The following is a 24,417-nucleotide window of genomic DNA, read 5'->3' as shown; positions in this document are numbered from 1 at the left end:
ATCTGATTTCAGTTTAGGTCACGATGTCACTGCTCCTGAGTGCACGCCCCGCATCTGGCTCTGTGCTGACAGCTCAGAGTCTGGAGCCTGCTTCCAATTCTGTGTCTCCCTCTCTCTCTGCCCCTCTGCTACTCCCACTCTGTCTCTTTCTCTCAAAAATCAATGCTAAAAAAATTTGTTTTAATAAAAAAAAAATTCTTGTCTGAATCAGTTTTTACTCTGATCATTACTGGTTTATGATTTTTAATTAATTTTGATTTTTTAATTCCTTGTATAAATATAACTAGGCATTCTATTTTAAGGGGTTCTTCCTTGCTATCGATCTTCTATCTGTCTACCTGTTTATCATCTATCATCAGCTAAAACACACGGATTCTTAATTCAATTGGTTCATTCCTTTACTATCTTCATTCCTTTTGATGCCAGACTGTCCCAGATGTAGGGAGTGTTAACCTTTCAGACTAGCTCCTATGCCTTGTTGGTGCATTCCTGTCACATTTTGGGACATTTCCTTACTTAACCATGGTATCATTGATTTCTCCAAGGGGCCCACTTCCCTTTAGTGTTGAGTGGTATCTTGAAAATAAGATCTGGGCATGTGTCTTTATTTTAAAATGTGTCATTTTGAATCAACAAATAGGTGCTTTTTGGCTCTTGATACAATCTGTGTAATTGGAGTGTACCTTAATGAATTTAGTGATGTGGTTGAATTTAAGCCTGCATGCTGGCTATTGTTTTTCTGTTTGTCTCATTCATTTTTTGCTCATCTTTTCATGTTTTCCTTCCTTCTTCTTGACCGAATTTTTTTAGTATTGTGATTTATTTCCCTACTGGCTTTACTTGAGTATAGCTTTTTCCCCCCAATTGTTTGTTTGTGTGGTTGCTGTGGGGACTACAGTGTACATTGTTGATGTATCACAGTTTACCCTGAATAATATATCATTTTGTATGTAATTTAAGAATCTTACCACAGCGTAAAATAGTTTATCTTCTCTTTTTTTTTTGATGTTGTTGCCACATAGTTCACTTATACACCTGTTTTAACCCTAAAATAGTTTATTGTGTGTTTGAACATTTAATAACATTTTAAAGTTCAAGAAAAAAAATTGTATTATTTTTACCCACTACGTAGTTACCATTTTCAGGCCTTCTCATTCTTTTCTACATATCGAGGTTACCCTTTGGCATCATCTTCCTTCAGCATGAAAAATTTTCTTTCAGCATTTCCTTAGGGTATATCTGCTGGTGTGGCATTTTCTTGGCTTTTAAAAATATTTCTAAAATACTTTAAAATAGTTTTAAAATTATTCTAAAAGTATTTTTATCACCTGTGTTTTCAAAATATATTTTCTAAGACATGGACTTCTAGGTTGATAGTCTAAAGATGTCATACCACTGTCTGCCTCCATTGTTTTCTGAAGAGAAATAAGCCATTATTATTCTTGTTCCTCTGAATGTATTGTCTTCTTTCCATGGTTGTTTTTAAGATTTTCTTTTTATCTTTGGACTTTACAATTTGATCTAATATTCTTTTTTTTAAACCTTATTCATTATTATTTCTGAGAGAGAGAGACAGAGTCTAAGCGGGGGAGGGACATAGAGAGAGGGAGACACAGAATCTGAAGCAGACTTTAGGCTCTGAGCTGTCAGCACAGAGCCCGACGCGGGGGCCGAACTCATCAACTGTGAGAGCATGACATGAGCCAAAGTTGGACGCTTAACTGACTCAATCACCCAGGCACCCCATGACTCTGATGTTGTTAAATGTGTGTGTTAATTTTGTGTGGGAGGTACTAAAGCTCTTGGATATGTGGGTTGAAATATTTTGTCATGTTTGGAGATGATTTTGCCAGTATGTCTTTCAATATGCCTCCTTTCTCATTCTTTTTCTTCTTCTGCAACTCCTAGTTGCTTGATAGATCATTCAGATTTCTTGAGTGAGCTGAATGTGAGTACCAGTTTTAATTAGTTTCAAATTACTTCTGATTTCAAATGATACTGCAGAATCTCTTTGTCCAGAAGACCAACTCTAAAATTCCAGAACTTTTATCCAGGAGCTTATCTCTGATCTTAACAGGATTTGAGCTGGGCTGGTTTCATCATTAGTTTCTTCTCCTTTTTGGATTGAGTTTCTGTAGCCCCGAAAACAAAACCCCTTGCAGAATTTGCAAGATCTGTCTCTGTTTTCTAGCATTGTCTTCACCATTTCTTTCTTTCTTTCTTTCTTTCTTTCTTTCTTTCTTTCTTTCTTTCTTTCTTTCTTCTTTCTTTTTATAACTGCTTATTTATTTTTGGGGGGAGGGGTGGAGATTGAGTGCAGGAGGGGCGGAGACAGAGAAGGAGAGAGAGAATCCCAAGCAGGATCCATGCTCAGTGTGAAGCCGATAGGGGCCTGGATCTCACAATTATGAGATAATGACCTGAGCCCAAATCAAGAGTGGGATGCTTAACTGACTAAGCTGCCCAGTTGCCCTGTCCTCACCTTTGTGTGTGTGTGTATGTGTGTGTGTGTGTGTGTGTGTGTGTGTGTGTGTGTTTTAATTTATTTTGAGAGAGAGAGAGAGCACACATGTGCACAAGCAGGGGAGGGGCAGAGAGAAGTGGGGGAGAGAGAGAATCCCAAGCAGGCCCCTCACCATCAGTGCAGAGCCTTACATGGGGACCAAACCCATGAACTGTGAGACCATTACCTGAGCTGAAATCAAGAGTCAGAAGCGCAACTGACCAAGCCACTCAGGCACCCCCCTCACCATTTCTTATGGAGCAGAATTCTTGTAGGGGAGAATTATTGCATCAATTCATTTATTTTTGTTTCGGGGTTCTCCAGGGTTCCAAATTGTCATAGCAGCCCATACTGTTAATGGTTTGGCTAATTTCTCTCCATCTCACCAAAGCCTTTCAGCCTCTGACTGTTTCAGTCTTGTATCCATCTGTACCCAGAGTAATAAACGGCCTCAGGTATGAAAGTGACTGCTACCCTTTGGTCACCTTTCAAAGGCTTGTCATGGTGAGCAATTCAGGTATACATTTATGTATGTGTGCTAATTATACTTTGTGGACATTGAAGGAAAATATAGCTTTTAGATTAGACCTGACTTTTTTGTTGTGATGAAGATAGCGGTGGTCTTTCTTAATCTTCTATATCACATCCGAATGTGGAACTTCTGCTAGATCTTCTTTTTTTTGTAATGTTTATTTATCAGAGAGAGAGAGAGAGAGAGAGAGAGAGAGAGAGAGAGAGAACACAAGTGGGGGAGGGGCAGAGAGAGAGGGAGATACAGAATCTGAAGCATGCTTCAGGCTCTAAGCTGTCAGTGCAGAGTCCAATGCAAGGCTTGAACTCACTAACTATGAGATCATGACCTGAGCGGAAGTCAGGTGCTGATCTGACTGAGCCACCCAGGCGCCCCAGTCTTCTTAAACCATAATAGAGATATGTAATAAGTATAGGATATCATGAGAGTGATTAATATCAGGGGAACCAGATTTTTTAGATACCTGTGTTAATAATTTTTATAGCAACCTATACTTATTTGTAGCTCATATTACAATTGACCTGGTATAATTATTAGTTTAATATATGAAAGCAGGAACCATGACTATTTTGTTCATTCACCATTTTGATCTCATTATTCTACCCACATAATGCCCAGCACCTCATATATTTGTGGAATGAAGTATTTCAGTTCAGTAATAATTTTGGAAAGGTTAGCAGTGGGCCAGAGGGTATTGGTCAATTAAATGTATCCTTACATGGACGTTGTGAAAATATTTTGATGTATCATTTCTTCCTGATTATGTCCTTGCATTCTGTAGTCATATTTAGTTTTGATATTTTTCTGTTTTCCACACAGCCTGATAATATACCTTGCCTATATATTTAGAATTGTAAGATTTTTAATCTGACTATACTAAGCCTCTGATTTTCTTCTCTAGAAAGAGAAATGGATGAGATTAAATTTGTGACCATCATCCACAAGCAATAAATTTATAAAGAACTCACAAATCTCTATTTACAGTTATTTCTTGATGTTTATAAACTAGAATTTCTATAACATTAACCTTATCATTGAAGAAATATTTGTCTTAAAAGCATATCTTTTATAGAAAGCCATCTTGGGTTATACTTTCAGGGGCTCATGGAGGATGTATAGGTCTAGAATTTAGTTTATTGGTTACAGGGCTGTTTTTCTTTTTCAAACTTGGCATATAAATATAGATAGCTATTGAATCATTTTCTTTATGTTTAGTTTCCTTTACTGTATAGAAAATGCCATTATTGGGGTGCCTGGTGGCTCAATTGTTAGAGCATGCAACTCTTGATTTCGGGGTGGTGAGTTTACCTGAAAAAAAAAAAACAATTACACAATAAGGGTTTAATAATGTTCACTGGATTAAAAATGAGGGAATAAATTCAAAAAAGGAAAATGTCTTTATTCGTCATTTTTGGGATAGTAAGGATTACAAGACATTTATGCATTATTAAACTACCAGCCTAAAACACTTATTTTGGAATCAGAGCTAAACAGACATTCTATGAAAGAAGACAATACAGAGGTAACTTTTCTTAGGGGTCGTTACCAGCACTTAGCTGTACACAATTAGCAGTAGGAAGCCGACGGAGAGACCAGGTTGGAAAATTATTAATATTAACAATCTGTGAAGGAACTTGGAAGTATGGGAGAAATAATGGTTTCAGGATGAGGAATCATGCTGGGTAACTGTTTATGTGCTCTGAGAGACAGTTTATCATAGTGTTTAAATGCTATGGGCTTTAGCGCTGGATGGCCTTGTTCAAAGCCTTTTTTTTGCTGTTTACTTAATGTATGACCTTGAAGAAGTTACTTAACTTCTCTGCGCCTTCATTTCCTCATCTGTAAAGTAGAAATAATAATAAAAGTACTTTGTATCACTGGTGTGAAGTTTAAATGAATTTTATTTATTTTATATGTTTATTTATTTATTTTTGAGAGAGGGAGAGAACATGAATGGGGGAGGGGCAGAGAGAGAGAGAATCTCAAGCAGACTCCATGCTGTCAACACAAAGCCCAATGAGGAGCTCAGTCTCATGAACTGTGAGATCATGACCCGAGCTGAAATCAAGGGTTGGATGCTTAACCGACTGTGCCACCCAGGACCACTAAATGAATTTTAGTATATTAAAGTACTTAGAATAATTTCTGGCACAAAATAAATGTTATTCGCTGCTGCCATTATCATTAACATCATCAGAAATACCACTGGTGGTGCCTTGTTTGTTTCAAGAGTAATCCTGCTCCCTGGTATGACTCACTCTTGATAATTCTTTTTCAGCTCAACCGAAGTCGATGACATGATTCGTAAATCTACAAACCTGTTGCTAACCAGGACTCTGAGCAACTCTCTGCAGAATGTCATTAAAAGGAAGAATATTGGACTTACTGAGGTAAAGCTGCTCTTAATGGAGGCAGCCAAGGCAATATGTGAACAGATGCCCTAAGCTCTGGGGCCTGTTTGTAAGTTAATTATAACTTTCTATATGGTCCGTCATGTTCTTACTGATGGATTCCTAATGGTGAAAGTGCAAAACAAATCATTTGTTTTTTTCTTTTGTCCTCTTGGAGACATTTATTACATTTTGAAAAGTCACTTTCTTTCTTTCTCTCTCTCTCTCTCTCTCTCTCTCTCTCTCTCTCTCATTATTTTCAGTACCTAACTGGTTTTCCTTTCTGAGGTTGTTGGGATACATTTGTATTATTTGCCATCAATTATATAAAAACAAAATTGTTGGTTGGAGAATATAGTCAACATCAGGTTCCTATCCAAACGAATGACAGTTCAAATACAACATACAATATGAAACCACTTGTGTGTGCGTAAATGGATGCCAAGGATATTGGCACTTGTAGTCCTTGGTTTGTGTTAGACTCAGCTTTTGGTTTTGAGATACCTCTTGTATGTGAATGGTGAATTACTCTTTATCAGCATGTGAGTCTGGGGATCTGGGATTGAGGAAATGTGGGAGAAAGGCGATCGTCACATTTCTGTGGAAGCTTACAGAATCTCACAAAGCAAGAAGGGATATTACACACGTGTTGCGAACAGTATCTTGGCAAACTGAAGATTTGGCACGTTGGCGTGGAGTCCTAAAATTTAGAAAGATGTGAAGTTTCCTTTCTCTTGGAAACCCAGGATTGCATGGGAGAGTCGACCTGCCATTTTATGGAAATTATATTGCCAAAAGTGAGAGCTTGGAGGAATTTTTTTTCACAGGAAAAGGGAAAGGCTGTTGGCCATATGTTTTACTTGTAGAGGTGGTGTAGTTTGGAAGTCCGTTGCTCTAGGAAAAATTGACGTTTTCAGATACACACTGTCAGAGATCATGGTGAAATTCAGCAAATGGTTAATGAATCTGACTCATAGGTAAAGACAGCTGGAAGCCAGGTGAACATCTCCTTCTGATTTTGGAGTGCTAGCTTCTTTCCCTGGGTGAAGATTTTAAACTATTATAATGTGGAACTTTGGCAGTGTTTGAGTTCCGTGTATAACAAACTTTTTTTATGATTGAAAGTTACATTTGACATTATTTAGGACAGTTCCCTCATTTTGCAGAGCTTCCTTTCTGTTGCTGGGTATAGAAATATTAGGTATTATCTTTATGTCTGAGAATAGGTTAAGTTTCATCGTCAGGAAGGCTGAGCAAAAGAAAAGTGGAATGAAATGGAGTGAAAAGTAGGAAGTCCTCCTCCTTCTGTTACAGTGCACTGTTCTCCTTATGTGGATCCCAGGTAGGACAGGAAGTCTGTTATTTAGTTTTTGAACTATCTCTGTATTATAACTTTTGATACAGGTTTTCTTATGCCATTCAACAGTCTCTTAAAACATTTTAAAGAGGTAGCTTAGAAGGAACATGGTGTGATAGAAACAGCTTTGGCCTCAGAAGTCTCTTGAGTTTAGTTGTGACTGTGCATGTCATTGATTTACTGTGACATCTTAAGAGAAAGACCTAACTGCTCAGTTCTTCAGTTTTCCTGACACCATTGTCCTTTGCAAGGGCCCTGCACATATCAGGTCAGGACAGGAGAAGCGGTAGAAGCTTATCAAAAGAACTATATTTTAGTTCTTGGCACTATTTCAGTGAATGCTAAATATTATTCCTAAGTCATTGGATCTTTCTAGGTAATAATGTACTTTCAGTATCAATATCCTTGCATATGAATGAAGGAACATCTACACACATTTATTTATTTTGGCTTTTATGGTGGTTTGTACACATACAGACAAATACATACCCAGTGATTTTTATCGCCAACCAGTAAATCTTAGAATAATTATATTGCTCACCTTTGGAAAGACATTATATCCTCCTTTACAGGTAACTAGCGTCAGTTCACATCTGCACGCATCATCATACTAGGTAACATTTGTCGAACAGTTTGTATTCTTCATAGTCTATTCACAAATACCATCTCATTTAGTACAATGACATTTGAAGCTGGCTACGCATGTGTTATTATTCCTATTTTCTAGAAAGCGTAATTAAAGTTCAGCGAGATTGCCTGAGGTCATATAGTTAACAAAATGATAGAAACGAGACCTAAGTCTGGGTTGTTTTTTTCCCAAACTTAATTCACTTTTACTATAATGTACTGATTTCCATATTGATTTAATTATTTCATCATAACAAAGGGGCTTTTACAAGAAGTCCATAGTACTGTGGAAATTGTTCTAGGTAGAGATGATTTTGTGTCAGCGAGCACATATCCATTCAAGCAGTAGAAGTATTATAAAACCACAAAACTAATTGAACCCTATTTCAGGTTGTCAGACAGTTCCTTCAGGTCTTAAGAGTTCCTGTAAGCTAATGTCTGTCTGCCTGTCTTGTTCGAATTTATGTTACCACATTTCTTCTTTTTTCTGTCTATATGCTCTATCCTTTTATCTTTTCCTCTCCGTACACTGGTTTTCTTGCTTTTGTCCTTGCTTCTTGGCTTCCCCACATTGACTCCGCTCGACATTACCTTTTAGTTCTCGCTTACTGTAACTTGAATGCTTCGCACTCTCAGACTTTACATGACTGTCCCTGTTCAGTCAGCAGGTCTAGCTGGTTTCCTCAGGTTGCTTCTTCCAGGTCTGTGGGAAGAAAGTCAGCAGAGCAGTGGTTAAGAGTGTGCGTCCTTAAGCAGACTGCCTGGGTTCCAATTCTGCCTAGGTTCTCTTCCCTTAATAAATGTGTTCTTGGGAGCGTGTAGTTCATAGGGTTGTTGTGGGGATTGAATGAACATAGGAAGCACTTAGAACAGTACCCAGTATGTAGTAAATACTCCATGTATGTTACCTGGTGTTGTTGAAAAAGAGGTCTGGGTAGGTGAACAGTGACTGCCAAGTTTAGTACGGGGTGAAGTTTTTTCAACCAAGAAAAGTTAGAAGATAACAACAAATGTCCTGTTAAGATAAATAGCTTGCTTGTTGACTTTATAATATTTATTGCGTACCTACTGTGTTTAACAGGCACTGATCTAAGCTGTTTGGATAAATAAGTGAACAACAACAAGAATAACAACAACAGAGATCCTTGCCTACATTCTAGTGGCAGAAAACGTGATAAATAACAGCAAAATAAATAGTAAATCCTCTAGTATGATAGAAGGAAGTGAATTTGATGAAGACAAAGGAAGGAACCCATGTTAAGGAAATCAGGAGTCTGGTGGAGGTTCAAAGTTGGTCTTATTAAAAAGAGTAGCATCTTCTCAACATCACTCCTCATCAGGGAAATACAAATCAAAACCACACTCAGATATCACCTCACGCCAGTCAGAGTGGCCAAAATGAACAAATCAGGAGACTATAGATGCTGGCGAGGATGTGGAGAAACAGGAACCCTCTTGCACTGTTGGTGGGAATGCAAACTGGTGCAGCCGCTCTGGAAAACAGTGTGGAGGTTCCTCAAAAAATTAAAAATAGACCTACCCTATGACCCAGCTAGGAATTTACCCAAGGGATACAGGAGTACTGATGCATAGGGGCACTTGTACCCCAATGTTTATAGCAGCATTCTCAACAATAGCCAAATTATGGAAAGAGCCTAAATGTCCATCAACTGATGAACGGATAAAGAAATTGTGGTTTATATACACAATGGAGTACTACGTGGCAATGAGAAAGAATGAAATATGGCCCTTTGTAGCAACGTGGATGGAACTGGAGAGTGTGATGCTAAGTGAAATAAGCCATACAGAGAAAGACAGGTACCATATGGTTTCACTCTTATGTGGATCCTGAGAAACTTAACAGAAACCCATGGGGGAGGGGAAGGAAAAAAAAAAAGAGGTTAGAGTGGGAGAGAGCCAAAGCATAAGAGACTCTTAAAAACTGAGAACAAACTGAGGGTTGATGGGGGGGTGGGAGGGAGGGAAGGGTAGGTGATGGGCATTAAAGAGGGCATCTTTTGGGATGAGCAGTGGGTGTTGTATGGAAACCAATTTGACAATAAATTTCATATATTAAAAAAAAAGAGTAGCATCTTGATGTTGAGTTATTGTTTTAAGGTCAAAGAGCATTTCTTGGCAGAGGTTAGAGCAAAGGTCTAAAGATATTTAAGTTCCTGGTTAGTTCAGGGAACAATAAGGAAGCCAGGAAGGCTAGAGTGGAGTGAGAAAGGGGAAAAGAAGCAGGAGATTAGATTACAAAAGTGCCAGGGGGTTGTGGTAGGGCCACTGTAAAGTGTTTGGTTTTTATTTTGAGTGAAGAGGGAAGTCATCATTGCAGGAATTTGATTAGTGGTACTATGTGCCATATTTCAAAGGAATCACATTGTTGTATTGGGTATCCCCAATACTGCAGGGTGTAAACAGGGAGACTGGTTAGGAAGCTAGGACAGTAATGCAGCAAGATTTGATGGCCACGTGGGTGGCAGCCATGGAGGTAGTAACAGGTGACCAGATTTGGAGTTTAGAGTCAGCATGCTTTCCTGATGATTGGATCTGAAGGGAGAGAGAAAGCGAGGAAGGAGTTGAAGATAAGTCCATGATGTTTTGATTTGAGCAGATAGAAGGTTGTATATACCATGCACTATGATGGCAAAAACTTTAGGTAGAGCTGGTGTTGGAGTAGAGGATATTGGGAATTTGGTTTTGGAGAAATTTAATATGTAGTGTTTATTACATATACAGTTTGTGATATTGAATAAGCGGTTGTATATATGAGTTTGGCATTTGAAAAAGAGGTTTGACCTGGAGATGAAAAATTGGGAGAATATAATGTTTGTAACCACTTGATTGGATAATATTACTAAAGGAATTTGTAAAGATGGAGAAGAGAAGATGAAGGACTGAACCCTTGGGCACTCCATTATTAAGGAGTCAGGAGAAAGAGAAACTCACAGAGGAGATTGAGAAGGAGTCACTAGAGAATTAGAGGGAAAACAAAACAAAACAAGAACAGTAACAGGAGTATGGTGTCTTGGAAGCCAAATGAAAAAAGTGTATCAAGAAGGAGGGAGTGGTCAGTTATGACAAATATTGATAATAGATCAGGGTAGATGAAAATTAAGAATTACTATGGGACTTAGCAACTTGGAGTATGTCGGTGACCTCAATAAGATCATTTTTAATAGAATGATGATAGAAGGCTCCTGATGGAGCAGGTTGAAAAGAGAATGGGTCCTGTGCAGAAGAGTTTCAAATAACGTATATAGATATTACCCCTTCGAGAAGGTGAGACTTAGCTCCCACCCCTTGCATGTATGTAGGTTGTACTTATGACTTCATGTAAAAAGTAGGGTATGGAAGGAGGGAAAACGTTACTTTACAGTGAAGGAACCTGGCAGATACTACCTCAGTCAGGTGATCAAGGTTAAAATCATCGTTGATAAGTGATATGGATAGCATGTACCTTTGACAGGGTGTGATGAGAAGGCACCTGTGATCTTTCTTCCAAAACCCATGACCCCAGTCTAACTGTGAAAAAAAGATTAAACAAACCCAAGCTGAAGGATGTTCTACAAAATACCTGACTAGTACTTCTCAAAACTTGTAGGGTCGTCAAAAACAAGTAAAGTCTTAAGAAACTGTCACAGACCAGAAGAGGCTAAGGAGATATGACAGCTAAATGTAATGTGGTATCTTAGACGAGATCCTGAAAAAGATAAAACATTAGGGAGAAACTAGTGAAATCTGAATAAAGCGTGTTGCTTAGTTAACAGTAATATACCAATGTTGGTTGCTTAGTTGTGGCATATATACCATAGTAATGGAAGATGTTAACAATAGGAAGAACTGGGTGTGGCACACTTGGGAACTTTTTGAAACTATTTTGTAAATATAAAACCATTTTAAAATAAGGTGTTGACTTGAATTACACAATTTAATGTATGAGAAGAGTGAGAATGACAAGAGTGACTTTGGAGACAGCAAGGAGAAGACAACTCTTTCAGGGAATTTTATTAGAAAGGTAAGCCAATGAGGTGGTAATTGGCAGGGGAAGTGAATTAAGCAAAAGGTTTTTTTTTTTTTTAATGTTTATTTATTTTTGAGACAGAAAGAGAGAGCACGAGTGGGTGAAGGGCAGAGAGAGAAGGAGACACAGAATCGAAAGCAGGCTCCAGGCTCCAAGCTCTCAGCACAGACCCCGATGTGGGGCTTGAACCCACAAACTGTGAGATCATGACCTGAGCTGGAGTCGGACGCTTAACTGACCAAGCCACCCAGGCGCCCCTTGTTTTGTTTTTTAACAGGAGATGTAATAGCCTGTTATTTCTGATGAGAATGTTGCAATGGAAAGCAGAAAGTTGACATGTCGGAGAAAGGGGGAATCTTTGGAGTAATGCCCTTGAGTAGGAGAGAGGATGTAGACTGCAATGCACAAACAGAGGGATTGGCTTTAGATGGTGTAAAGTTCATCTCTGGTAACAGATGAGACTCAGTGTATGTGGACGCAGATGGTGGTGGCTGGGCATATTTTGTGGTGGAATACTCCAAATGCTCTGTTTTCTCAGTGAAAGATAGATCTTCAGCTGAAAGTAGAGATCCAGAGCAAATGTTGGGGTTGAACAGAGAGAAAGTACATCTGGGGGTATGGAAAAGAGATTGGTTGGTGCTGGATAATGTGGTTATTTTGTAGCATTAAGTGCCCACTCTGGCTAATGGATAGGAATTAAAGTGAGACTAGTCAGAATGGTTGTAGATTTTCTTAAGCCATATTTAACGGGAGATATGTTAAGTGAGTCCATATCAATAATAGCTTTCATGAATTTGGTATATATTACATTCAGTACTTTATCATTTATATAATATTTATATGTGATAATTTGTAATATATTGATTATTTCTTTGGTATGACATTGATGCTGTTATCTCAATTTTAAGATGATGAGAGATCTTAACTTTGCCTAAGGCCACACAACCAGTAAGTAGTTTGGAAATAAGATTTAAGACAAGTTTTGAAATACAAAATTTTCTTTTAAAAATAAGATTTGAAATAACGTTTAAAATAAGATTTCCTTTGTTCTGAACCTTTACTCTTGCACTACATTAATTTAAAAACATCAGTACCATGGAGAGAAAGGAAATAAACCACCAGTTAATATTAATCTCAGAATGTCAGAGAATTAGTTACGTTTGAAAGAAAATTTTAAGATGAATCAAAACACATCTTACTTCTTTATGAAGAATGAGTTGATAGAAAGGTTTAATGTATAAATTGAATTAAATTGTATTTATTGTAGATAATAGAAATAATATAACTTCACTTTATTTAAGTCTCCACTCAAATGTCATTTCCTTAAGGAGCCCTTCCTCGACCACCTATCTGAGCCCTACCATCAGCGTGCTTATTACTACTTGATATTATGCTGTATGTTTATATGAGTTTGTGGTTACTCTAATCTCCACAAGGCCAGGGGACTTGTCTGTCGTGTGTGTAATTATGTACAGCTGTATTCTCATTCCTTGGCACAGAGGAGTTGTTAATTGATGAAGAGAAGAAAGAAAAAAGAAAGATAGGTACGTGGGTTCCTATGGTTAAGTTAAAGAAATTAAGATTTCCTATTGGTGATACCACATTGAATATTTATATATATATTTAAATTATATTTATAATAGTGCCCCAGGAGACCCAAATAAATGACCAATGCTTTGCATTCCACCTTTTATTTATTTATTTATTTATTTACTTACCTTTTTAACATTTATTTATTATTGAGAGACAGAGAGAGACAGAGCATGAGCATGGGAGGGGCAGAGAGGTGGAGACACAGAACTGGAAGCAGGATCCAAGCTCTGAGCTGTCAGCAGAGAGCCCAACATGTGGCTCGAACTCCCAAACCGTGAGATTAAGACCTGAGCCGAAGTCCGACGCTTAACCGACTGAGCCACCCAGGCGCCCCTCCACCTTTCTTTTTAATATCATTTAAATTGATGACCATGTAGCTCTATCCTGTTGTATATCTCCCATATATCACTGTTTGCCATCCCCTGTTGTTAACAGCACTGATATCGCTAATATCACTTATTTTGTAAGTAAGTCTTGTCAAATATAAGCTTTGTACTAGATTTTGAATTTGGAACCACTAGCTCCAAATACTTCAGTATTTTAGGTATTTGCTTTGGAGATGGTAAAAAATTGGTAGTCGAACCAGCTTTTTTTATCTTTGCTGGGTGAAATGGAGAAAAAAATCCTTGAAATCTTAGGTCGAGTTTATTTTTGCGAATGAGAACCAAGGCCGCTATTTAGTTCTTCATCTTCTTGCCAATCCAACAGTTGAGAAGCACTGGCAGTGTGGAGGGTGGGTGACTTCTCATTTTCTTGCTTTGGGTCAGTCCTTGTGGAGCTTCAGTGTCCTGAATTCTCTGCTTTGGGAAACAGAGGATGTGAGAAGGTAACAGGTGACTTCCACAGTCTGCTGTGTGCTTTCCTCATCATTGTCTCTGCTACGGGAATGAGAGACAGAAATATTTTCTGCTTCTTAATGGTTTTTAACCTAAGTGACTCATGTCATTCATGTGTGAGAGGTGGTTTTTTGCTTTATAGTGTTTTCTTTCTTTTTTTTTCCAGGCAATCCTCAGAGAACTCTGCTTTATATAAGCTATAACCAATACTTAATCTATTGCTAATGCCATGTCCTTCAAACAATATTAAGGACAGTTTGGATTGCTACAGTGATATATTTATGGAAAAGAGTGGGAAGTGGGGGTTAAAAATATCAAAGGAGCTCAAACTCTGATGGAAGTTGATATCTGAAATTGCTTCATTTCGTCCTTAAGTTCAGAATTACCGCTAAAGTATCTGGCTTCACATTTGTAAATGCCCTTGTAAAGATTTTGGTTAGCTGTCATTCAGAAGTAGAGATCATTTAGGCCTCATGAACAGACAATATTCCTTTTGAAAATGACATGGTATCTAATGTAATCGTAGAGTGTTTTAATAGTCTATTCTGTGCTAGGCAATGAAACATTTCAAAAGTGACTGACAGCCAGTTGATGTAATTCATGGTGATCTTTTGTGTTGACAGATCTTTAAAAAGTCAAGGGAAATTACTACTGTACCCAGTGAAGCCGCCTCCTTTTTTTTTTTTTAACTGCCAATATCCTGCAAAACAGGACAATTTTCTCTTTGACTGCCACTATTTTTTATTTCGATAACATGACATGATTCCTCCTTATTATTAGGATTTCTTTTGATAGATGGAATATGTTCCCTCTAGGTAATGCCGACTTTAAAATAGAAATTCTTCAGTTCTCCAAATTAGCTCTCTGACTTTCTAACTTATACATCAAGACAACCTTGCCGGTAGCCACCCTCCCACTCAGGAAGAAGAATGATTTAATTTAGACAATTAAAAATTTTTAAACGATTTTAGCCTTTCTTTGAGGGAGAAACGTGTTGAAAGGAAGAGGGTGATGAACTGCTTATTTTGGTAGGTTTTCTTTCCTAGAGCACTCTATGCTTAAAAGTCTAATGTTTTTGGTAATTTTGTAGGAGATCATATCTGTGTCCAAGACTCAGAGTCTCAAAATTCAAACTGTAGAATGAAGGGAAGGGTGATGAATATGAACTTGTCTGATAGGCTGTGGGGAATAATACAGAGATCAAGTCCCAATGTTGCCCTAGCATTTCACTTGTTTGGAATTGCATCTCTGGGTCTCTGCCCTTTGTCTTCATGTTTCAGAAGTAGATATTTCCCTCACATTTTCCAGCTGATCCTTGGGGAATAGATCCTTGAGTACCTTTTTCCTTAGTCCAATCCATTACGAAAGCATTGTCATTATGATTTGACATGGATTCTTTGAGAATGAACTGTGCTTTAGCCCTGTGCTGGTTGCTGTTGGGGAGATAAGAGTGTACTTTCTGATTATAATCCTATTAATATTTTTGTGTCATATTCCACAAAATATACATACAATATACAATATAATACAATGGCTTCTACTGAGGTGTAATTCGACTTTTAAACATTGTTTTGAAGTACCATTTGATTGTAAAATTGTTACCCCCCCCCCCCCCACCTTCATCTTCAGTTCTGATTTGCCTTTGTGTCATCTACCCACTCTGCCCCGGCTCACTCTCTCACTGGACTAAAAGGTACACCTAAGTTCATCCGTAACCTTATACACCCAAACTTCCCCTACCTTCCACAGCCCTGCCGCCACACACAGTCTTGTGCAAACAAAAAGTTAAACATGTAGAAAAGAGAGACAAAAAAAGATTCTATTCCATTTTCTTTTCAAATTTCTTTTAGACTGCAAAATGTCAATACTTTTCATAGTTAGAATAAGTAATAGGTACCTCTCCTTTTTCAGTTTAAACTTATTTTTTACAAGAGTGGAATCAAAGCATTTCGAGGTCTAGTTGGTGACAGACCCAGAAACTATTATTTTGGCCTAATGTATGGTAAATGTGCACCTCCCCCCGCCATCTTATGCTTATGCTAAAAGGCAACATCAGAAGTCATTTCGATGAGTCCATAATTTGAAGGTAGAGGACTTGGATTTGAGTCCTAATTCCATTTAGGTTATGTGAGCTGGAGAAAATCATTTCATTCTGTTTCTGTTTAGTAAAATAGAAGCAATAATTATGCCCACTTAACTTACTTTTCCAGGTCGCTGGGAATACAGTGTAAGAAAATGAATTGTGAAGTAACTTTACAAACTTTAATTCTATACAGACAGTAAGAGCCATTCTTTCTCATCCTCCTCTCAAAGTTATTTATAAATGACTTTTTATCTTACCAATACTGTCGTTTTTAAGGATCTCTCCTGTTAGAAAAGGAAAATAGTATTAACAAAAGGATACTTAATCGTCAAAGTAACTATGTGAGTTAGAAATTATTTTTGGCAGTTTACAGATAAAAAAGCAGCCATTAGAGAAGTTAAAAAACTTTCTCCAGATTATTAATTTGAAAGAAGTTAATCCACTTGTTTCTCTGACTGTAATGTCCATGTTATTTCTTCTAGAAACTAATGTAGTTTGTTACTATACTGCAGTCTATTCCAACATCTCTGTGTTCATTATGATTCATTTTGAAACTTCTTGCCATTTCAGTTATTCTTGTTCTTTCAGTGGGAGTTCATTTATTTAATTCATTTAGCAGTCATTTATTGCCAGACACTGTGCTAAACACTAGCAGTTTTTGTTCTTAGTCTAATCTCTTAAACAGAAGATATACATTTAAAATAGAATGACAAGTGCTTTTATAGTAGGGGAAATACAAGATGCTTTGGGAAGTCAAGGAAGGCTTCATAGAGGAAGTACAACCTAAGACCATGCTCTTACAAGCCCTTTGTAGAATATAGATGGCCGCTGCCATTATGACTTTTGTTTTTCTTCTATCAGTAGATTCCTATTGAGTATTCGTTGTGGGATGAATAGTCAAATGACTCTTACATGTGCTTGTTATTTTCTAGCTTGTCCAGATTATTATCAATACGACACACTTGGAGAAGTCCTGTAAGTACTTGGAAGAATTCATTACCAACATCACTAATGTGCTTCCAGAGACAGTCCACACCACCAAGCTCTATGGCACCACAACTTTTAAGGTGAGAAGGCTCTATAGTACGGTAAAACTGCCTGCGAGATACAGAGTCTGGGCCATTCTACCCAAGATGGCTTTGTTTCTCCCAGGATGCCTAGTAACATGATTCATAATATGGTTTTGAGAATAAGTACTTATAATTTCCTTAGAAAAACAAATACCAATGCTAATTTCTGGATTTTTTGACTTAAAAATGTCTGCATCTCTGTCCACTAAATCTTCCTTGTATTTTGTACTTGAAAATGACTGTTTCCTCAGTTGGCCCTCGTTTTAGTCAAGAATTCTTAAGGATGGTCTAGCTAATAGTCGTTGTAACTAAAATCAACATCAATTAATTTTATTTTAATAAGCTGTCCTTGCTTCTTTGTGTTCTGTGTCCAGATTTTTTTTCACTTTTTTAGTGAGGAATTTCTGCCCCTTACTATTGTAGCTAACAATTTTATAATCATTTCACAAGGCCACAGCACTAGCTTTGATCCTGAGTTTGATCAAATGAGAAGAATGACACTCTTGTAGAGCAGAAAATAGATTGATGGAGAATTTCTGGAGAGTGAATGACTTATTAAAAAGGCCTTAAGAAATTCCTTTATATTGCCTTGTGACCTTTAAATAAATATTAAGCAGAAAAAGTAGTCTAACATCTTAAACACTACAATGGTAGACTCTGACATAAAAGCCAACCTGTTGTTTTGGGTTTTTGTTATTATTGTTATTATTTGATTATTTTAGTTTGGAATCAAATCTGTTTCATCCTTTTGAGGTTGGTATTAATTAGATACAAAGTTATAGATTGCAATCATGATATATGTCCACTGGTGTCAACTTTTTCTTATCCTTTTATCCTCTTTCCCTATTTATTGGCACCTTCCCTTGAGAATAGATTTAAGACAAAAAAATCAAATTTGATTCATAACTGCTTATTATATTTTATGAGATGAAATTGTTAGTAAGATCTCTTTTTGTGTTATAAGAAAAGGAATGAGAAAGAACCTGAATAGCCAAAGCAATCTTGAGAAAGAAAAACAAAGCTGGAAGCATCACATGTCCTGATTTTAAATAATATTACAAAGTTTTAGTAATCAAAATAGTATGGTATTAGCATAAACACATATGCATAGATCAATGGAACAGAACAGACAGGCCAGAAATAAACTCATGTATATATATGGTCAAATAATTTACAACAAAGGTGTAAACACAGGAACACACAGTGAGGAAAGAATAATGTCTTCAATAAATGGACAGCCACATGCAAAAGAGTGAAACTGGACCCCCATGTTTACACTGTATACAAAAATCAACTCAAACTAAGGATTTGAATGTAAGATCTGAAATTACAAAACTTCTAGAAGAAAACAATGGGTTAGCTTCTTGACACTGGTCTTAGCACTGATTTTTTAAATTTAATACCAAAGCAAAGGCGACAAAGGCAAAAATAAATAAGTGGGACTACATTAATCTAAAAGGCTTCTGAGCAGCAAAGGACAGAACACAAAGGCAAAACACAAAAACACCTGATGGATTGAGAGAAAATACTTCCACATCATATAGCTGATAAGGCATTAAATATCCAAAATATGTAAATTACTCATACACCCCAGTAGCAAAACCCCAAATAATGCAATTAAAAGGGGGCAGAGGAACTGAATAGACATTTTTCTAAAGAAGATATACAAATGGCTAATATGTACATGAAAAGATTACTGTTGGTGAGATACTACCTCATGCCTGTTAAGATAGCTAGCATCAAAAAGACAAGAGAGAACAAATGCCTGCAAGGAGGTAGAGAAAAGGGAACCCTTGTGTGCTGTAGTCAGGCATGTAAACCAGTATATCTGTAATGGATAAAAGTAAGGAGATTACTCAAGAAATTAAAAATAGAACTACCATGTGATTTGGCAGTCCCACTTCTGAGTATATATCCAAAGAAATAAAAATGATTATCTTGAAGAGATATTTATACCTCCTTGTTTATTGCAGCATTATTCACAACAGTCAAGCTATGCAAACAACCTAAGTGTTTATCATTGGATGAATGAATAGGTAAAGGAAATGTGGTACATATATTTGATAGAACATTATTCAATCAAGAAAAATGAGGAAATTCTGCCATCCATCCAACATGGATGGACCTTACGGGCATTATGCTAAATGGAATAAACCAGACAGAGAAGGACAAATGCTGCATGCTATCACTTTTATGTAGAATCTTAAAAACAAACAAACAAACAAGTCAAACTCACAGAAACAGAGAGGAGAAAAGTGGTTGCCAGGGCATGGGGAGGCAGGTAGAGGAAATAGAAATTGGTAAAGGGGTATAAATTTTTAGCTGTAAGATGAAAAAGATTTGAGGATCTAATGTAAAACATGGTAACTATAGTTGATAATACTGTATTGTATAATTGAAATTTTCTAAGAGAATATAGCTTAAGTGTTCTCACCAAAAATAAATAAATAAATATTTAAGATAATGAATGTGTTAATAACTAAATGATGGGAATCCTTTCACAGTATATACACATATTAAATCATCATAATGAACATGTTAAATATAATTTTATTTTTTGAGGCACCTGGGTGGCTCAGTTGGTTAAGCATCTACCTTTGGTCATGATCTCATGGTTCACGAATTCAAGCCCTGTGTCAGGCTGATGCTGACAGCCAGAGCATAGAGCCTTCTTCAGATTCTGTGTCTCCCTCTGTCTCTGCCCCTCCCCCGTTCATACTCTTGTCTCTGTCTCTCTCAAAAAACATTTTTTTTTTAGATTTTCAATTATACTCCAGTAAATCTGAAAAAAAAAAAAAGAGATGTTCACAAAATATTCTTTATGTATGTATGTGACCATGGGTCATTCATTTCAAATTACCTAAAAAAAAATTCTGTTATACATTGTCTTATATGGGTATCATTACTTGCAAACTTTCAATAATGTTTCATTATATTATTGTTGAAACTCTTATAGCGAAGAAAAGATTTATCTGATAAAGAGGACCCAAAAATGAGTATGGTAAGAGCTTTAAGAACTTTAGAATCACCTTAGACAGTGTAATAAAAATTATGATTACTGTTAAATATTAGCATTATTAAGGAGGATGGGCAATACTTTCATCAAAAATATTTCCACTTAATTTACTGTGGAAGCCAAGACTTCTTGGGAAAGAAAATGTGGGAGGGACTGTAGTTGAATGTTCACCAGAGAAGAGGGAGTTAGGGAGTTAGAGTGTGAGGTTCATTTATACTCGTCTCTCATATGGGGAATATGTAGAATGTACTGCTATTCTTCCCTTAATCCACCTCAATTTTCTTATTTCAAGGGCTTTTCAAATTATGGTCAGAAATCCTCCCAAAGGATGGCTTGTGTAGTTTGTTGTTGTTCCAGCATTAAAATTGCTGAGGGAAAATTAAGGGCAGACAGGAAGCCATAGGAGTTGAGTAGCCAGTTAAATACTTAGTAAAGGAGAAGTTCTGGAGACCACTAAAGGTCATGTTGACAAGTGCTTATTGGAAACACTGATTGCTTAAAACACACTGAAAGTTTATTTTTACCAGGACTGTTTCAGACCAACTAACCCAGAACTCAGTATAAACACAGCAATTATAGCAGCTACATGTTGTGTATTTTCCTAAGCTACTGTTTCCAGAAAACTTTCCCTTGCAGATGGAAACCTTTATGCTGAAAAAGGGGCAAAAATAATCAGAAGGTCTTCAAGGTATTTTCCTGCAGAATTGCCCCTTGTTCCTGCCATGTGTGACATAATTAAGCTGGCATTCTTAGCTTTCCTTGTTCATAAGAATTTCCTTACTCTCTTACAAAATAGAATGAGGCTATTTATTAATTTACCCCACCACAAATATTGTTCGTGTACCTACTATGTGACAATCTGGTATGCTCTTGGGTAGAAAGAGAAATAATACTTAATCCTTGGATTTAGAGTTTGTAATCTACAGGGAGCACAGACACTGTAACTTCTGTAAAGAACTATGTGAGAACTACCAGAATAATACAATAAATACATTGTCTCTTGTCAATTCTACAAGTTTTTATGAAGCATCTACTACATACCAGGCAATTTACAGGTATAAACATAATCAACAGGTCTCCTGACTTTAGAGAGTTTATATTGTGGTGGGGATGATAGTGATAAACAAACAAACAAAAATCTCATTTGATCTCGGTTGATGACAAGAACTAAGAAGAAAAATAAATGACTTGATTGAAATGAGAAATAGAATCCTTTAGATTTCTGATAGATAAATATTGCACTCAGAGGGAACAGTACAATAGCTGATATTCAAGTAGGTGTGTTCAAGGAATAACAAGGAATTCAGTCTGGCAGTGATATATCTATCATTAGAGGTAGAGGTGGTAAGAAATGAGATGGTCGGGAGTTAGATGTTTTCTGGCCTTGTAGTAAATACCTTGGGTTTTATTCTGAAATGAAATGTGAGGCCATTAGAAAGTGGGAGTGGTGGTGATAATCTGACTTATATATTAATGGGTAACACTGGTTGCCATGTGGAAAATAAATGTGTTGTAGGTTAGGAAGAGTGGAAGAAGAAAATTCAATTTGGAAGTCCTTGCAGTGGTCTAAGTAAGAGATAATGGTGTTTTTTTGGACAATAGTGGTAGGATGAAAGTGGTAAGAAATATTTTTAAAGGTTGAGATGGCAAGTTTTACTGCTAGACTAGGTATGGGGTTATAAGAGAGAGTGGAGTCCGGATAATTCCAAGATTTTTGAATGAAGCAAACTGTATGAATAGTGGTCGTATTCACTGAGATGGGGAACAGTGAAGAATAACAGGCCAGGGGAGAGGCAGTAGAATCAAGACTTCCATTTTTGACACATTAAGCTTCAGATATCTAGTAGTCATCTGCCTAGAGATACTAAATTGACAGGGCAAAGTCAGAGCTGGGCATAAAAATTCAGAATCCTTCTGTATAAAGATGGTATTTAATGCTGTGGGGCTGGCTTTCTTTTGGGAATTGAATATAGATAGAGAAAAGGTGAGAGGATTGGGCTTCAAGGGAAATTAATAGTTACAGGTCTAGAAGAATAGGATGAGGATACTTATCTTAGGTTTGAGACCTTCAAGGAAGACTTCCCAGAAAGGGCACAAGATGGAATGGGTCTTGGGACCAGCAGGAGGTATCCAGATGGACAAAAGATGAGGAGGGAATAGGGGACATTTTTAGGACAGGGAACTTCATGTACAAAGATGAAAGAATAAATAAAATCAGACATGTTCAGTGTAGAGTAAGGGCAGCACTGAGATAGAGAAGTAGTTAAATGCCAACTTGTGAAGCACTTTGTTTTGTATTGATACATCATTTGGATTTTATCTTACTGAGGTCTTTGAGACACTTCAAGCAAGGATATGTTGCACTTTGAAAATAATCATTTTACCTTGCCTAATTAAAAAGAAGGATGGATGGATTGAAAGGAGGGTGGGAGGAAGGAAGGGAAGGAGAAAAGAAAGAAGGAAGGAAGGAAAAAATAAATCACAATTACTTGAAATTCACAATCAGAGGAAATTAAATACCTAGAATATTTTGTGTAAATGTGCTAATAAATTTGGGGATCTATAGGAAAACATAGAATAAAAAGTGATTCAAGGTAATAACTATGAAAGAAGTGAAAAAGTTATTAAAGACTTCTTAAATTTGGGCAAGATCCATATGATTTTGTCTGTGAATTCATTTGGGTCTTCATGAAACAGATAATTTCTGTATAATTTAAACTATTCCAGATTGGTAGAGAAAAAAGGGAAACTATCTCAATTCATTTTCACAAAGTCACCATAATAATGATTCAAAAACCAGAGAGGGGCACCTGGGTGGCTCAGTCAGTTAAGTGTCTGACTTCAACTCAGGTCATGATCTCACAGTCCGTGAGTTTGAGCCCTACGTCCGGCTCTGTGCTGATAGCTCAGAGCCTGGAGCCCGCTTCCGATTCTGTGTCTCCCTCACTCTCTGCCCCTCTCCTGTTCATGCTCTGTCTCTCTCTGTCTCAAAAATAAATAAAAACATTAAAAAATAAAATAAAATCTTAAAAAACAAAAACAAAACCCAGAGAAACCCCCAAAATAATCTGAACAATTGAATTTCAATTTTGATGTAAAAATCATAAATAATAGACTATCAAATATCATCTAGGACATAGAAAGTAGAAATAAAAGTAACTTTAAAAATCCAAGAATGATTAGTATTAGAAAATTGTTTAAAATTATCCACTTCCTTAATAGATCAGATGAGAAAAAAATACATAAGTATTTAAAAGATACTGAAAAGGTATTTTATGTAAGTCATTATCTCTTCCTGCTTACATGTCCTAGTAAACCCATCTATCAGCAATTGACAAATCCAGGGGCCAGAAATTGATAGCTTGAGGAGGAGAATATCCAAATATAGTCTAACAGAATGGTACTGTCAATCAACTGGATTAAATTGACAATTGTAGAATAGTTCATCCAACAGCAGTAGAATACACATACTTCTCAAACTCATAAGAGTATTCACCAAAACAGACCATGTTCTGGCTGGTAAACACATCTTAGCAAATTTTAAAGAACAGAGATCATACAAAACTTGCTCTCAGGCCACATAGAATTGATCTATGGAAATAAGTTAATAGAAAGATAGCTTAAAAATCCCCAAATATTTGCAGATTAACCAGCAAACTTCAAAATAATACATGGGTCAAAGAAAGAGTCTCATGAGAAATTAAAAAGTAGTTCAAATGAAATGAAAATAAAATACACCTTTTCAAAATTTGTGCCATCTAAGCAGAGCTTAGAAGGAAATTTATAGTATTAATTGTATGTGTTAGAAAATAAGAAATTTCTTAAAATAAATAATCTAAGCTTCTATCTTAAGCTAGAAAAAGAACAGCAAATTAAATCCAAAGTAATCAGAAGAAGAGAATAAAAATTAGAGCAGAAATGAATGGTTTTGATGTAGAAAATCAAAAGAGAAAAATCAATGAAACCAAAGGCTCGTTCTTAGAAAGATCAATAAAATTATAAACTTTGAGCCAGGCTAACCAAGACCAAAAGAGGGAACACTCAAATTGTTAATGTCATAAATGAAAAAGGGTTAATTGCTGGAGGGATGGCAGTGGGGGGATGGGCTCAATGGGTGATGGGCCTTAAGGAGAGCATTTGTTGGAATGAGCACTGGGTGTTATATGTAAGTGATGAATCAGTAAATTCTACTCCTGAAACCAATACTACACTACATGTTAACTAACTTGAATTTAAGTTTAAAAAAAAAAATGAAAGAGGGATTATCACTACTGATTCCATGGACATTAAAAAAATAATAGAGGAATATTATGAACAACTCTGTACCCAGAGTTTGATAACCTACTTGAAATGGATCAATTCTTTGAAAGACATAGTTTACCA

General features: G+C 36.6%; 1 protein-coding gene across 9 annotated transcripts in view; it reads left to right on the top strand.

The window, feature by feature from the left end:
* Window positions 1-24,417, top strand: part of EXOC6B (exocyst complex component 6B) — a 603,982-nt gene that overhangs the window by 328,214 nt on the left and 251,351 nt on the right. For all 9 annotated transcript variants that reach the window (XR_008289404.1, XM_053200754.1, XM_053200751.1 and 6 more), the window contains 2 exons: window positions 5,314-5,425; window positions 16,881-17,015. Coding sequence is in view for 8 of the 9 variants with exons in the window: in XM_053200754.1 (XP_053056729.1) it covers window positions 5,314-5,425; window positions 16,881-17,015 (247 nt within the window). In the remaining variant the exon portion in view is untranslated. The remainder of the gene's footprint in view (window positions 1-5,313; window positions 5,426-16,880; window positions 17,016-24,417) is intronic.

The sequence above is a fragment of the Acinonyx jubatus genome, chromosome A3 (genome assembly GCF_027475565.1).
Source record: "Acinonyx jubatus isolate Ajub_Pintada_27869175 chromosome A3, VMU_Ajub_asm_v1.0, whole genome shotgun sequence".
In the NCBI taxonomy this organism is placed as follows: domain Eukaryota; kingdom Metazoa; phylum Chordata; class Mammalia; order Carnivora; family Felidae; genus Acinonyx; species Acinonyx jubatus.
Note: the sequence above shows the minus strand (reverse complement) of the source record. Positions and strands in the feature narration are given on the sequence as shown.